Raw genomic sequence first — 17,924 nt, 5'->3', positions numbered from 1 at the left:
TCATTATTCATTAATTTAAATTTCATGAAATTGAATCATATAATATACACACTTTCTTTGTCTGGGTTCTTTATATGGTCTTTGTATGGTGATATGTCTCCATATCTCTTGGGTAAATACTAAAGAGTAGGATGTTTGGATCATATGGTAGGTGCTCATGTAACTTTTTGAGAAACTGTCACTTTTCCAATTTGATTGTGCTATTTTATATTCCCACCAGCAGTGTATAAGAGTTTCAGTTGCTTTCTACATTCCTCACCAACACTTGATATAATCAATCTTTTTAATTTTAGACAGTCTAAGAATATAGCAGCTTCATATTGTGGTTTTTAATATTCCCTTCCCTGATGGCTAATGATGTGAGCCATCCTTCTATGTGCTTATTTCCCATCTGTATATATTTGGTTAAACATCTGCTCAAATCTTTTGCCCATTTTTATTGATTAGTTTTCTTATTGAGCATTGAAATTTCTTTATATATTCTGGAAACATGTCCTTCACCAGATACATGATTTTTAAACATCTTCTCACAATCTGTGGTTTGTTCTTTTATTCATTTAACAGGTCTTTCAAAGGGCAGAAATATTTTATTTTGACATAGAAAGATTTATCAATATATTTCTTCATGGATCATGTATTTAGTGTCATATCTAAGAAAACTTTGCTGAATCCAAATTTATAAAAAATTTTTCCTATATTCTTAGAATTCTGTATCTTGTATTCACACTTACAATCCATTTTAACTATTTTATGTGGTACAAGATATGCATCAAAGTTCATTTTTTTTACATATAGATATCTAATTGTTCCATCATCATTTGTTAAAATGCTTATATGTTCTTCGCTAAATTTCACATACATCCTATCAAAACTCAATCATCCATTTATACGTGGGCTTATTTCGGGACTCTCTACTCTATCACACTGATATATTCATCTATGTTTATACCAACACAATTTATTACATTAGCTAGTAACTGTTGAAATAAAATAGTGTTGGTACTCTACTTCTACTCTTCATCAGTATTGTTTTTGGTTTTTCTAGGTCCTGTGTATATTGCATGAATTTAAGTTATTTGTAGAATATCTAAAAAAGAAACCCTGTGGGGACTTTGGTTGTGATTACATTGAAAACTACATCAATTTGGAAGGATTAACTTAATATATTGTGTCTTCCAAAACATGAACACGGGATCTCTTTTTAAAAATTTAGGTATTTATGTTAGCTAGGAATATTTTGTAGTAATTATGAATAGGGCTTTCACTTCTTATATTTATCCTTAAGTATTTCTTCTTCTTGATACTATTGCTAATGGCATTTTTGTGTAATATCAATTTCCAGCTGTTTGTAGGTAGTATATAAAAACACCATTGATTCTTGTATGATGATATATTCTTCTACAACATTTTTTTTCTTAATACTACTGTCAGTAGTGTTTTTGACATTAATTTCCACTTATTTGTAGGTGGTATGTAGAAATACTGTAATCTCTTACATTTTGATCTTGTATCCTACAAATTACTAAACTTATTTTTTTAGTTATAGTTCAGTTATCATTTTTTATAGTTTTATAGTTTTTTGTTATATTTTTAGTTATATAGTTTCTATATAGACAATTGTTTCTTTATAGACAATAAAATAAACCATTTTATTTCTACTTTTCTTATCAGGATGCCTTTTATTTCTTTTTCTTACAGTATTGTAATGGCTAGAACATCCATTATAATGTTAATGTAATAGTACTGAAAGCAGATATCGTTGTTATGCTCCTGGTCATTCAATGTTTCATCATTGTCCTTGAATGTTTCAACATGTCATTCATGTTTTCATCATTTTATAGCAGCTCAGGCTTCTATAGCAAAATATCATAGACTGGGTGGCTTAAACAATAAACACTTATTTCCCACAGTTCTGGAAGCTAAGTCCAAGATCAAGGTGCAGGTAGCTTTGATGTTTGGTGTGGGCTTCTTCCCAGATTGTAGATCATCACATTCTCAGTGTATCCTCACACAGAAAATTGAGGAAAGTCTTTGGTCTATTCCCCTTCTTAAAAGAACACTAATCCCATTATGGGGGTGGGGGGGTCCTACCCTCATGACATCACCTAAACCTAATTATTTCCTTAAGGCTCCACCTCCTAACACTATCACATTGGCTTCAACATATGAATTTGGGGGGGAGGGACACATTCATTCCATAATAATCACTAAGTATAGTATTAGCTGTATGTTTTCATAGTTACCTCCAATTTCTAGTTTCCTAGTTTATTAGGAATAGATGTGGCACTTTATCATGGGCCTTTTTGACATCTATTGTGATTATAGTTTTTTTGATTTTATTAATATGGTGGATTATATCGATCGATTTTCAAATATAAAAGTAATCTTGCATTCCTCTGAAAAATCTTACTTGAACATAATTTATTTTCCTTTTAATATACTCTTAGTTAGGTTCAACTTGCTAGAATTTTGTTAAAAGTTATTGCATCTATGTTCACGACAGAAATAAGCCTATATACTTTTCTTTTCTTACAAAGTTTTTGTCTAGTTTTGACATCAAGATAATGCAAGTTTTATAGAATAAGTTGGGGAGCATACACTCCTTTTCAATTTTCTGGAAGAATTTATGTAAAATCAGATATTGTTAAATGTTTGGTTTAATTCTCCAATAAAACCATTTGGGCCTGGAATTTTCTTTGTCAGAAGGTGCTTAAGTACAAATTTGATTTATTTACTAGATACATACATTTATTTTTTCTTAAATAAATTTGTGTCTTTTGAAGGATTTGCCCATTTCATGGAAGTTGTCAGATTTATGGGCATAAAGTTGTTTATAATATTACCCTACTATCCTTTTAATATTGGTAGAATCTATAAAAATATCACATCAGCTCTCTGACTCTTGATATTGGTAGTTTTCTCTAACAGTTTAGCAATTTTATCCATCTTCTCAAAATTTCATCTGATTACATTTCCTCCATTGTTTTTTATCATTTCTACCTCACTAATTTCTGTTCAAATCTCAATTGTTTCCATTATTTTACTTACTTTGGGATCAATCTGCTTTGATGTTTCTAGTTTTTTAAGGTAGAAACAAATGTCATTGGCTTGAGACTTTTTTTCTTTTCTAACACTGGCTGTACATTTTTCCCTAAGTACTGTTTTAGTGGCATTTTATAAATTTTGTTACATGTGTATTCATTTTCATTCACATCAAAACACTTTACAATTTCCCTTCTGAAAAAATTATTTTAACACGAGTTGTTGAGAACTTTGTTATTCAGTTTCAAAATATTTGGGACTTTCCAGAAATCTTTTTTTATTAATTTGTTTCTAATTTAATTTCATCATGGTTTGAAAATTTAATTTCATTATATGATTTAATCTTTTAAATTTACTGAGACTTACTTTACAGAATATGGTTTACTTAGTGTTTCGAGTTTAAAAAGAATGTATATTCTTCTTTGACAGGTGAAGTGTTCTACAAATGTCAATCAGGTCAAACTGGTTGTTAGTGTTGTTCAAATCTTATGCATCATCACTGAGGTTTTTTTGCCTACTTCTATTATTAAGAGAAGAGTATTGAAATATCTGATTATATTTGTGGATTTCTACATGTCTACTTACAGCGTCTAAGTTTTTGCTTCACATATATTAAAGCTCTTTCATTAGGTTCATAAAAATCAAGAACTGTTTGAATTCTTGATGAACTGATCATTCTATCATTACATAATGACCTTATTTATTCCTGCTAGTATTATTTGCTCTCAAATCTACTTGGTCTGATATCATACTCCAGCTTTCTTTAGATTACTGTTAATATGATACACCTTTCCCCATCCCTTTACTTATAATCTACTTGTGTCTATATTTGAGGCACATTTCTTTTATGCAACATATACATTGGGTCTTGCTTTAAAAAATCAAATTTAAAATTTTCTGCCTTTTAATTGAGATATTGCAACATTTACATTTAATGTGATTACTACTGTAGTTAGGTTTGAATCTATCCTTTATATTTGTTTTCTTTTTATCTCTTCTTTGTTCTCTTTTTTGCCTAATTTGAGATTAAACAAATGTTTTTGTAAAATTCTATTTTAATTCATGTGTCAGCTTGACTTATTAGCTGTGACTTTGTTATTTTAGTGGTGCTTCAGAGGTGATATTATACATCTTTAACTTAACACAGTTTACCAACATGTGATATTATAGCACTTCATGTAAGTCCATAATATATGTTTATCTGTCTTAAACAATTATTTTTAAAGCGAGTTAAATAAGAAAAAATACTTACCTAAATAATTACCATTTCCTTTGCTTTTCTTTGCTTTGTGTATTTTATATTCTTATCTGGTATTTTACTTCAGCCAGACTTTTTAAACATTTCACGTAGGATAAGTCTGTTGTTCAAATTTATTTACATTTTTTATGTGTAAAGTTATTTCTCCTTCACTTAAAAAAAATCTTCACATGTATTTATCTTTGAGAGAGAGAGCACAGGTACAAGTGGGGAAGCGGCAGAGAGAGGGAGACAGAGGATCTGAAGCAGGCTCTGTGCTGTGAGCACAATTTGATTATTATGTAGCATGGTGTAATTTTCTTCATGTTTCTTGTTCTGAGGGTTTGCTAAGTTTCTAGGTCTGTAGGTTTATGGTCTACATGAAATTTTTAAAATTTAAACCTAATTTCTCCAAATATTTTTCTTTCTCCAAGGCCTTCCTTTGGAGATTCCAACTCTGCGCTTGGCTGGCCACCTGAAGTTGTCCAAATCATTGATGCTTTATTTTTGTTAATTCTCTTTTCTCTGTGTTTTTCTGTTGGATGTTTATTATTAATAATTTCAAGTTTAAACTCCTGCAATGTCTGTTCTGTCATTAATCTCATACAGCATTTTTCTCAAACATCCTGGTTTTCATTTCTCTATGCTCAATTCGGTTATTAAAAATGTCTTTTACTTTTTGAACATATGGAATACTGATATAATAACTGTGTTAACTCTGATAATATTAACATCCATGTCAGTTATGGGTCATTTTTGATCAACTGGTTTAGCTTCTCATTATGGGTTGTAGTTTTCTGCTTCTTTGAATTCCTTACAACATTTTACTGAATATTGGACCTTCTAAATTTTGATCTTTGATGCTGAATATTTTTGTCTTTTTGTGAACATCCTTAAGCTTTGCTCTGAAATTCAGGTAATTTACTTGGAAACACTTTTATCTTTTTTAGTTTGTTAGGCAGATTTGATAGGAACAGCCAGAATAGCACTCAATTTACAATTATTATCCACTTCTGAGACAAGATCCCTGTGTATACTTTATGCACTGTGATTTTTGAGGTTTCCTAGTTGACTGATTAAAACAGATATTATTCCCAATCCTGTGTGAGAGGTATGCACTGTAATTCTAATTCTTTTGGCGGACTTGACTCAAGAACTTTTTTCACATATATCATAGTTACTATTGCACTTAATACTTCAGGGGGTCTTCTGCAGATATATCCTCTAATACACAATCCTGTGAACTATAGCCATATTGGTTTTTGAACCCTCAGCTCAATTTCCTCAGTTAAGGGAATCAGGCAGAATCTGTCTCATTCCCACTCCCTGTGCCATGACCTTAAACCTCTATTAAGACAGTGAGCTGGAGGAATTACCTGGTTCACCTTAAATGTTTCTCCTTTCTCATGTATCACTGTCTTTCAATGACTAATTCCAATGTCTTGAAAAACACTGTTTCAATTTTATCAAATTCTTGGTTGTTTTTGGAAGAAGAGGAAATCTGTTATCCCATCTTGGCTGGAAGTGAAAGCTCGGAATTATTTCCAAATATAAATTTAGGATAAAGCCAAAAGGTCTTACTTTATATTATTAAAAACTGCCTATACTTCAAAATACTTTTAGATTGTTATATTCTGAATTTTAAACTATATATTTGAACAATTTTAGGTTTACGTAATTGAGCATATACAGAGTTACCATTTTATATTACCAATAGAAGCAAATGTGAGTCTTTGTTACTCTATACCCTTGCTAGCATTTGGTTTTGTCAGTTTTCTGGATTTCAGTCAATGTGTTGGGGTATCTAATTGTTGTTTTTATCTTTAACTCCCTGATGCATATAACACTGAACATATTTTCATATGCTTATTAGCATCTGTATATTCTTCTTAGTGAAGTGTCTGTTCAGATCTTTTGGCCATTTTTAATTGGGTTGTTTCTCTGTAAACTGATGAATTTTAAGAGTTCTTTAAATATTTTGGATATGTCCTGTATCAAATATGTATTTTTCCTCCAATTTGTGCATTGTCTTTTAATTCCATTAAGTGCCTTTCAGAGAGAAAGTTTTTAATTTTAATGACACTTAACATATCATTTTTTCCTTTCATGTTTTTTTTTTTTGGGCGTTGTATATGAAATGTCATCATAAAACCCAAGGTTACCTAGATTTTATCCTATGATATATTACAGAAGTTATAATTTTGTGTTTTATATTTAGGTCTAGAGTCCATTTTGAGTTAGTTTTAATTTTTGTGAAGAGCATAAGTTCTCTCTCTAGATTTTTTTCTTTTTCTTTTTTTTTTTTGCATGTACATTCTCAGTTTTTCTAGCACCATTTGTTGAAAAGACTATCTTGGTTGCAATCCAAGATGGTGACAGTGAGTCTCTAGAACTCACCTCCTACTGAGGACACACCAAATCTACAGCTATACAGAGAAATGCCCCGAGTAACTCGTACAAATAGGGAAAATGAGAAAATACCATCACCCACACTGAAACAGATAGGAAAACCTGAGACACACTTTCAGCATAAACCTCACCCCTGGCCAGTGCCTGATAATCAGGAAGGACCTCCCAACTAGCAACTTCTCCCTAAGCAGTGAAAAATATGGACCCCACTTCTAGTGTGCCAACTTTTAAGACTCACACCTGAGTTACACCTGAGTCTTAAACACACCCAAAACACTTAGTTACAAAAACTATTGGGGCTTGCAACCACAGGTGAACAAGATTGAAAGAAATAAAGAAACATTTCTTAACGGGCTCTGCAGACTCACCATGGCTATCTCCCCATGGGCAAAAAATGCCCATCTCTGCCTGAAAGATCCTATCTGCGTACTTTAAAACCTGCTACCAGAGGATTAGGCTTCTAATTTAACATCTATCCAGGGGCTCACCACAATCCCCCCAAGAGCCCCTTGATGGCAGGACTCTGATAACCAACAGAGCTTGCAGAGTTCCACAGTACTGCAGCAAAGAAACAGTTCTTAACCAGCTATCCCTACAGGGTTCATGTGGGGGGGGGGGGGGGGAGACAAAATATACCCATTTTTTAGATTTCTCATGAAAGAGGCCTATTTGAATACTTTAAAAGCAGCTGCCTGAAGATCAGGCTTCTAATTTAGAAGGCATGTAGGGGCTGACTGCAATCCTCCCCAGAGATGAGAGAAGCCATCAGACATTACCTTTGCCTTCTCATGTCAGCTCACTACAAACTGCCAGTGTTTCCCTAGAAGTAACTTATACATATGCTGGCATCCCAGCTTTTGTGGCTGCCACCCAAGGGATGGATTTCTGGGTAGTCTGGTTCTCACATCCAAAAGGGCTTGCAGTGATGAGTTCCATGGGACCATAGTAGACAAAGACAAAAAAGCCATTATTAATGTGCACAGGAGTACCCCCTGCTGCTATACACTCAACCCTAACAAAGATGGAGCAGACAAAATAGCTAAACTCCACTTTCTCCCTGGGAGGGTCCAAACTATATTTTATTACTGCCTGAGGTCCAGATTGAGGTCCAATCAGCCTAAATCTAGGTGTTGACTAGTGTCCCTTTGGGACACTGACAGGTCTAGGCACATCCTCGACTAACAGGACCCATTAAAAACAAAGAAGGTAGTTTAAACAATCACAAAAGTTTGAGAGACAAGCAAGAGCTCAAGCCTGGCTGAATGATAAATACCATCTATTTATAATTATAGGTAAGACAATAGTTGTAGATAAGGTTAACCTGGTTAATAGAGTTATTAAAATAATTATGACTATAAGAATTTGTTAATGCATACACAAGGTAAAAAAATGCTAAAAAAAGACAATAGTTGTAGATAAGGTTAACCTGGTTAATAGAGTTATTAAAATAATTATGACTACAAGAATTTGTTAATGCATACACAAGGTAAAAAGACATAAATTGTGACATCAACAACAAACAGAATGTAGAGTGAGCATAAAAATTTAGAGCTTCAGTATGTGTTCAAGGTTAAGCTCTTATCAGCTTAAAACTGTTAAAAATATAAGATATTTTATGTAACATGCTAACCAGAAAGCAAAAGCCTATAGTAGACACACAAAAGATAAAGACAAAGCAATCTGAGCATACCACTACAGAAAACCATCAAACTATAAGAAGGAAAGCAAGACAAAAAGAAATAGGACTAAAAACCAGCCAGAAACAATTAACAAAATGGCGATATATACATACCTATCAATAATTACTTTAAATGTAATGGACTAAATTCTCCAATCAAAAGACATAGAATGATTGAATGGATTTAAAAAAAAAAACTGTATGCCTCCTACAAGAGACTCACGTCAGATGTATGGACACACAAAGACTGAAAGTAAAGAGATGAAAAAAGATATTCCATGCAAATGGAAGCCAAAAGAAAGCTGTGGTAGCTATATTTATATGAGACAGAGTAGAGCAAAAACTGTTATAAGAGACAAATATCATGTTATAATGAAAAAGAATCAATCCAATAACAATTCAGTTGCAAATATTTATTTATCTAACAGAGGAATATCTAATACATAAAACAAATTTTAGCAGACCTAAAGGGAAAAATCGACAGAAATATAATAATAGTAGGGAACTTCAACTACTTTCAACAAGGGATAAATAAATCATCCAGAGAGAAAATCAGTAAAAACAAACAAACAAACAAACAAACAAACAAACAAACAAACAAACAACATTGGATTTAAACCACACATTGGCTCAGTTAGACCTACAGACGGACATTCCATCCACAGCAGGAGAATACCTATTCTTCTTGATGCATATGGAACATTCTCCAAAATAGATCATATAGTAGGCTATAAAACAAATCATTAAATTTAAGAAGAGTACAATAGTACGAAACTAGAAATCAATTTAAAGAAGAAAACTAGAAAAATCACAACTATGTGGAGATTTAAACACATGCTACTGAACAACTAATGGACCAAAGAAGAAATCAAAAGAGAAATAAAAAAAAAATACCTTGAGATAAATGAAAATGGAAAGGTAACATTCCAAAGACTATGGGGTATGGGAGGCAGCTAAAGAAATTCTGAGAGAAGTTCACAGTGATAAATGCCTACATTAAGAAAAAAGAAAGCTCTCAAATGAACAACCTAATTCTACACCTCAAGGAACTAGAAAAACAACAAATTAAGCTCAAAGTTAGTTGAAGGAAGGAAATAACAAAGATCAAAACAGAAATAAATGAGATAAAGACTAATAACACAATAGAAAAGGTCTATGAAACTAAAAGCTGGTTTTTTTTTAAAGAAAAATGTAATAGACAAACCTTCGGATTTGCCAAGAAAAAAAAAGAGAACTCAAACAAATGAAATTGTGAATGAAGGAGACATCACAAATGAGACAACACAAATACAAAAGATCATGAGAGGACTGTGAAAAATTACATGCCAAACAGTTGTTCTTTCTTGCTTTCTTGCTCTCTTGCTTTCACCTTTCCTTCTTTTTTCTTTCTTTTCTTTTTTTTTTTTTTTTTTGCCTCCTCTGGTTTCGAGTATTTTATGAGATTCTATTTTCTCTCATCTGTTAGCATAGCAATTATACTTTTAAAAATGTTTTAGTGATTTCCCTAGAATTTCCAGGATATAAGCAAATCTGCTTTCAAATAACACCATACTACTTCGTGGGTAGTGCACATACCTTATAAAAGACTATTCTCAACTGCTCCCTCCTCTTGTATAAGATTTATATTATCCATTTCACTATCCATAAACTATAAACACTTAACCTCTTATCACCATTATTTTGAACATGTTACCTATTACACCAATTAAAAATTAAAAAATTATTATACCTTCATTTATTCATTCTCTGATGTTCTTCATTTCTTTATATAAACTCAAATTTCTCACTCATATCATTTTTCTTTTTTCTGAAAACTTCTTTATACACTTCTTACTGGAGGGCCTGAGTGGTTCATTCAGTCAAGCATCCGACTCTTGGTTTTGGCTCAGGTCATGACCTCATGGCTTCATGGGTTTGAGCCCTGTGTGTGGCTCTGCGCTGGCAGCATGGAGCCTGCTTGGGATGCTCTCTCTCTCTCCTCTCTCTACCCCTCCCTCACTGGCACTGTCTCTGTCTCTCTCAAAAGAAATAAACTTAAAAACAAAAAACACATTTCTTGCAAGACAGGTTTACTTGCAAGGCATGTTTCTTTGTTTCTGTAGGTGAACTCAAATTTCTAATTCAAACCGTTTTTCTTTTTTCTGAAGAACTTCATTAAATGTTTCTTGCAAAGCAGGTTTACAATTCCATTATTTTTTTAACCTGAGAATATCTTTATTTCCACTTTTTTTTTTTTGAGAGAAAGAGAGAATGAAAGAGAAGGAGCACACACAAGCAGGGAAGGGGCAAAAGCAGAGGGAGGGAGAGACTCTTAAGCAGCCTCCACACTGATGCAGGGCTGGATTGCACCACTGTGAGATCATGACTCCAGCAGAAATTGAGTCAGAAGCTTAACCTAATGAGTTATCCAGGCATCTTTCTGCTTTATTTTTGAAGGATAGTTTCATTGCACACAAAATTCTAGGTTAATGATTCTTTTCAATCCTTTAAATATTTCATTCCACTCTCTTCTTGCTTGTATGGTTTCTAAATAAGTCTGTATTAAATAATCTTCAATCATACATCAGTGAGGTTTGTTTCTCCTGGTTTGTTTCAGGATTTTTGTCATTATTTTCTCATTCTGCAGTTTTAATATGATATGCCTAGGTGTCAGTTGTTTGGTATTTATCCTTCTTGAAGTTCTCTGAGCTTTCCATATCTATATTTTGGTGTTTGTTATTAATTACGAAAAATTCTCAGCCATTATGTGACCCACCTCTTCAGTCCCACTCTCCTCCTTCTGGTGTTTGCCTTATCATTTGTTATATCTGTGTAATTGCTGCACAGTTCTTGGATATCTGTTCCAGTTTTTTTTTTTTTTCATCTTTTTTTTCTCTGTATTTTTCAGTTTGAGAAGTTTCTATTGACATATCTTCACAGTCATGGATACTTTCCTCAGTCCTCTGCAGTCTGATGGCCCCATGAAAGGGATTCTTCATTTCTCTTATAGTGTTTTTGCTTTCTGGTATTTACTTTTGATTTTTTTCTTACAACTTCTATTTCCCTACCTAAATTACCTATCTTTTCTTTCATGTTGCCCACTTTTTTGCATTACAACCCTTAGCATATTAATCATAGCTATTTTATGTTCCTAGTCTGGTCATTTCTAAACCTGTGCCATATCTGAGTCTGGTTCTGATGTTTACTGTGTTTTTCAGTCTGCATATTTTCTTCCCTTTTAGAATGCCTTATAATGTGTTTGTTTAAAGGCAGACATTATTAGGTTACCAAGAACAGAGGTAAATAGGCCTTTTAGTGTGAGGTTTTTATGTTTATCTGTGTAGGAATTAGGCTGTGTTTAAAGTTTGTTGTAGTTACAGATGTCAAAGGCCTCTGTTTTCCATGGCATCCTCATTCTGTCTTCCAGGTTGTCCTGGGTTGCCCTAGAATCTTTTTATCAAACAGGGCATACATTGCAGCTCTCTCGGTTGTAATTCTCTATTATTACTAGGTATCTGTTGTGGTGGTGGTAAGATATTCTTGAGGGAAAGCATTCTGTAATATTATGATTAAATCTTAGATTTTATGTCTCTCCCTGCCCCAGTAGGCCTGAGTCTCTAGGCTGTGAACTTCAGAAGTTTTTCTTAGCTTTTTTTCTCCCTTTCCTTATACAAAATAGGAAGGTTATAAAATGGTTGACTGGCCTAATTGCCCTCCTTTTTAAAGTTTGGCAAGAGAAACTCTGAGAAAGTAGTTTCCCTTCAGGGTAGGCTCTTGTTACAAAGAGCAGACTTCTTGTGGGCATATTTCAAATGGTTACTTTCCCTCTCCTCCTGCCCAAAACACAAGAGGATTTTTCTCCCAGTTTCCACTGTTAGAACCTGGTGGAGCACCTGGATGTAAGAGTCATGAAAGTGTGTGGGGTCTTCCTATGACTGAGTCCCCAGGAGTCTTTAACTCTCAAATTATTCCATGTTCCACATCTAGCAATTAGTCAAGTACTGCTTAATATTCAGTTCCAATGGCTTCTGCTTCCAGTAAACTGCAATTCTATTTGCCTATCTCTCCAGTTTAGCGGACAGTACTTTGCCCAGTTTGCCCTCTGTTGTTGATTTTTCATTTGTCCAAACCTTTTCTAATTGTGAGGATGGGAGTGATGACTTACAAGCACTTTACATATTGGAATAGAAACTGTAAGTCCTATTGTTCTTTATTATTTCTCACTACACTTACTAATATAAAAACAATCTTAGTGTGCAGACCATACAAAGACAGGAAATATCGATGTATACCTGAGCTACATAGATACCTAAACTATATGTGTATGTATACTTACTTTTCTACTTCAAGTTGATATTTTACCACTCTGTTTAAAATGTATAAGTCTCATAACCACAGATGTCCATTTTTTCTGTCCCTTAGGTTACAGTTGTCACACATATTACATATACAACCTTCGATAATCTACACCAATGTTGTACTTTTGGTTTTCAATAGTTATATATATCTTAAACTTAAGATGAAAAGTTAGTCTATTTACTAGTGTATTTATCACTTCTTTTACTCTTCCTTTATCTTTCAAGTTTCAAGTTTTCCTCTAGGATTATTTTGCTTTAAACTGAAAAAAAAACTTAATAATTTCTTTTAGAGCTAACAACTAATTTTATTATCCTTCACCTGAGAATAGCTTTACTTGATTTTCATTCTTGAAAGATATTATCACTCGATTAATGATTAAAGAGTCAAGAGTTTGGTTTTTTTTTTCTTTCAGGATTCTAAACATATTGTTCTACTCTTTTCTGAACCCGTGGTTTCTGAAGAGAAATTCAGTCATTTGTATTACTGCTCATATCAATATTGTGTTAACATTCTTATTTGATAATGATGACATCTGGATCCCCTGTGGGTCTGTTCTATCATCTGTTCTGTCTCATAACTTTTGGTCACATCCTTGATCTGCTTGGTAATTTTGTGTAATGCAAGACCTTTGCCTATGATACTTTACAACTAGCTGTGTTTGATATTATCTTTTTTTTTTTTTTTTTTTTTTAGAGTGTTGTATCTTTCTGCCAATAGTTAGAGTGCTGGCTGACCAAGTCAATCCAATCAGAGACCAGATTAACTCCTGGCTAAGCTATGGTACTTCAGGAAGGCCCTCACTGTTAGGTCTGAGCCTGAGAGAGATACCAATTGAGAACACGTAGTGTTCACCACAGTTCCTCTCCACTCCACCCTCACAATATTCTAAAGTCACTCTGATCTACAGAGTATCACAATACTGCTAGAATTTTCCTCTACTTTCTACAAGATTTTTGCTTGTTCTCGGCTTCTTACTTCATAATGCAGCATATATATTGAATGAAAACCCAACAGAATGTTGTCTTATTTGTTTATCTCCCTCCTATCTCTGATATCCCACCCAGCCCTATTTTTGTCTCTTTAGATTGATACATCTGTCAAAAGGTGTGATTTCTCATCATTTAACTAGATGCTTTCTGACCAGACCTTTGCCCAAATTCTTGGCTTCTTGCCAACATCAAGAATTAGAAAATATCTCTAGAAGTATCCAACTGCAGAAAATTCCTTCTTTTCTTAAGGGTCTGCCTTATTCTAGAATTTTGGCCTTTAAATTCCTATTTGCCAAACAATCCTCTGATGCCCTTTAAACAAACCTTTTAAACTCTATTCAGTTTTCTGGGGTTGTTCCCAATGGGAGCATTGGTCGGCCACAAGCTACTCTGAAGTGAAAGTCTTATTTTCTTTACTGATTTTACTTGCTCAGTCCTTAGGTTTTCTATTTGAATTCTGTTCCCCTGTGTTTAATATCAATCTCTGCCAAGTTCTTTAAGTTTTCGCAAGTTTAGCTTAAAGAATGCATTACTTACATGTACTATCAGATGTACTTCAGTTCCCTTCTATGATGTCTATAAAAAGGCAGACATACTAATTCAGGAACACAAGATAAGGCTTTGTATAGACAGCATTGTCTCCTAGTATTAGTCACTTTAATACAGAATATTACTTCTACATCCTGACTCATGTCAATGGTTTTTTTTTATTTATTACTTTATGAATGCATAAATAGTCATGTCACAAGCTATCATCATGATATTTCTGCCCTTAGTATAAAAGGTGAAACTTTATATTTCTTATGTAAAGGTGAAGCTTTATATTTCTTTTACATGTTGAATAATTCCAAGAATGGAACAAACATACAGGGTTACTAGATAAATAATTATTAACTGAAAAATACATTGTTAGTTCAAATGTAAAATCCTGATATACAAAATAATATTTACCCGTCATAATCTGCATTGATCCCAGCAAATGGTATTGTATCACAGCGTACAAAAATTACAAACCCAAAGAATACAAGTGATATAACAGATGTAACGATTGTAAATCTCATAAGGGCTTTACAAGACATGTGTAACTTGGAAACAATGATACCTCCCAGAAGCTTGCCAAGTGCACCTCCTGGAAGCAAAACCAAGCCTAAAAGAAAGGAGGAGGAGGAGGAGAAAACAGTTAAAAAATAATCAGCTAAAGATAGTACAGAAAATTCATACATTGATGTAATCCCCATGCTCTAAACATATAGCAAACATGGATTTAAATAAAAAGACAACAAAAACTGAAAGGCATGGTAAACATCTTAACAAACCTGAACTTTAAGAGAAGTATAAATTTGGGAGTAGGGCTGAAGCTATAGGCATAATGGAATGATGGAGAAGTTTTGTTCCTATATAGTAATGGCATCTAATCCATGCAAACAGAAGAAAATGGTCTTATTTAGAGCTATTATTGTATAGCTTCATGGATTTATAGTTTATAGCAAGAGGGATGCTCATAATTACAAGAGAATCTGAGATGTGTTGCCAAGAATTAAATTAAGCCATCCGCTGGTTCTGTGGATGGATGTGCAATATTAACAATCTCATAACAAAGTGGGATTTCACAGTAGCCATTATGAAAATTGTTTTCTTTTCAATCAAGGATATAGATTAGATAGAGGCAAGCATGAAGAAGAAAAGGAGGAGGAAGGAGAAGAAGAAATATAGTTAGAAAATAATCGTATGAAGGTAGCACAATAAATGCTTACATTGATGTAATCTTCACTGCTCCAAACATAGAAGTGCTAGATTTAAATAGGAATATAGCAAGAGAAATATAAAGCAAAACACGAGTCCATTTAACATCAGATTAAATTTATATCACTGAAGGGTCTGTGAGAGACTTGGAAATAAATAGTTTTAGGATACTCAAAAAGATAAATGATAGTGTAACTTCCATAAAAATGAAGAAGAAATAAAAGAATAAAGGAATGAAATAAGAGCAGATGAATATAAAAATCAGAAACCCAGACATTTATAAATATAATTATTAAAATAAAAACTCAAATCTCAGACTAGAGACATTTGATAAGTGAATAAATTGGAAGAGAGGACTGTGTTATTCATCTACCATATAATAAAAAAAAGAGTAAAAGGAAAATAACCAAGATAACTAGTTAAAAGGCAATGAGTACAATGGAGAAGTATGATCAGATATGATTACCCAGTTGAACAAGGTCAAATTCAAAAGTAGTAAGTTATGTTGATAGTGTAGTACCTTTGATATGATTTGATGAAAATGGCACTTTACTTCTGTGAGCTTCCTTCTAAAACCTATAAACCCTGACTAATCACAAGGAAACAAATTGGGCAATTCCCTGTTAAGGAACATTCTAAAAAATACCTGACCAGCACTCCTCAAAACTGTCAAAGTCATAAAAAAAAGACAATGGAAGACTGAGCAGCTGTCAAACTCAACAGAAACCTAAAGAAACACATGACAACTAAATATCATGTATCCTGAAAGAGATCCTGGAATAGAAAACAAAAACAAAAACAAAAACTTTATGTAAAAGCTAATGAAATCCAAATAAAATGTGGACTTTAGTTAGTATTGATATTGGTTCATTAATTATAGCAAATCTACCATACTAATGTAAGATGTTAATAAAAGGGGGAAACAGGTGTGCAGTGAATGGGAGTTAGCCCTCTGTACTATTTCCATTTTTTTTTTTAATTTAAAACTGATCAGAAAGCAACTTAAAAAAAAAAAGCACAGTGGGAACAGAATAAAAGGCTCTTAAAAACGTTTTACAGCAGTGGTGAGAAATATAATGGAATGAATGCCAGAGAAACAATACATGAAAAGTTAAAACTGAGAATGAGAAATTTCCATCATTAAAAAATATTACTCCTAGGAATAAAAGTATACTCCAACTACTGAGAAGGATTAAAAATAAATACTTAAATCTATCCTTACACATACAGAAGGTAAGGAAAATTCATAACATTAAGAATAAAGCAAAAATTGTAAAAGCTGCCAAAAAGCATGTTACTTGAAAAAGAATGATAACTATAGCTAATTTATAAAATTATAAAATTAATAATCTAGACTGGATATGTACACACACACTCACTACTGAAAAGTGGGGGTAGCAAACTGTCAGTGGTTGGTTAAAATCTCCTAAACAAACCAAAGGTGGATAAAATAAAATTTAAAAAAATGAGTCCATTAAGACAGGATAGGATAGTAGGGGGAGAAAGAAGCAAAACAGAAGAATAATAAACTAAAAAATATAAATAGAAGTTACCTAAAATATCAGAATCCACGATAATAGTAAATGGATAAAACTTAACTATTAAAAAGACAGATTGGATATTTTTAAAGGAAAGTCTGAAAATAAAGTAGTAAAAAAAAGTGTACCATGAAATGTAGCTCCTAAACATGTATATATCTAATAACATCATATAAAATTATGGGAAAATGCCCAGATTTTAAGAAAATTAAAAATCCATAAAGTATTTTGATTCAGCTTTCTCATAAAGACGTAGCTTACAACACTATTAAAGATATGGAAAGTACTAATCGATGTGCACGGTTATTTAAAGAGAAACAAAATCATACAATTAGAAATGAAGTCTTTTCTGGCTTAAGTAAAAATGCAAGAATCATCATTTAAAAATACATAGAACAGAAAAAACAATGAAAATCATACCTAAATGTATGAGATGCTACTAATGAATATCTATAAATAATTATACTACCATGTTAAGGTGGTTAGGAAAATTAAATAAGTCAATAATTACTTCGAACAAAGTAAACATATGAGTGTTTGATAAAAGGTAGAAATTTACAAACAAATTCATTTATTAGAAAGCAAAAGGTACAAATAGAATGGAGACAGTATTTATCAAGAAAAGTGTGGGAACTGGAACTGAATCAGGAGACTTCAGAGGATGAGAAGTACTCCTGCAGGTAAGGAAGTCAGTAAGAAGTAAACCACATTTTACCCCAGAATCTTGGAAATTAAGGGCAGTAGGTACCACTAAAAGCAGGAGTGAGATAAAGGTAAAAACAAGGGGAATGGATTGCAGTCTATATAAAATGTTTGATTCCCAAGTCCTCTCCCCATCCCCATCCCCATCCCCATGCCATATAACTGACCGGCAAAAGACTTGGTTTATTCAGCTTGAACTCAACAACTGTAGATTTAAGAAAACAAAGCATATTTGTGAGCAGAAAACT

The 17,924-nt window shown here is 32.9% G+C and overlaps 1 protein-coding gene across 1 annotated transcript in view; it reads right to left on the bottom strand.

Moving 5' to 3' along the window:
* SLCO6A1 (solute carrier organic anion transporter family member 6A1) overlaps positions 1-17,924 on the bottom strand; it is a 94,145-nt gene that overhangs the window by 30,649 nt on the left and 45,572 nt on the right. Inside the window, exon 8 of the mRNA XM_019450616.2 lies at positions 14,645-14,840. Coding sequence (XP_019306161.2) covers positions 14,645-14,840 — 196 coding nt within the window. The remainder of the gene's footprint in view (positions 1-14,644; positions 14,841-17,924) is intronic.

This window comes from Panthera pardus, unplaced genomic scaffold (assembly GCF_024362965.1).
Source record: "Panthera pardus isolate Hobbes unplaced genomic scaffold, ASM2436296v1 HiC_scaffold_2, whole genome shotgun sequence".
Taxonomy (NCBI): domain Eukaryota; kingdom Metazoa; phylum Chordata; class Mammalia; order Carnivora; family Felidae; genus Panthera; species Panthera pardus.
This window is presented reverse-complemented; position numbering and strand designations above follow the sequence as displayed.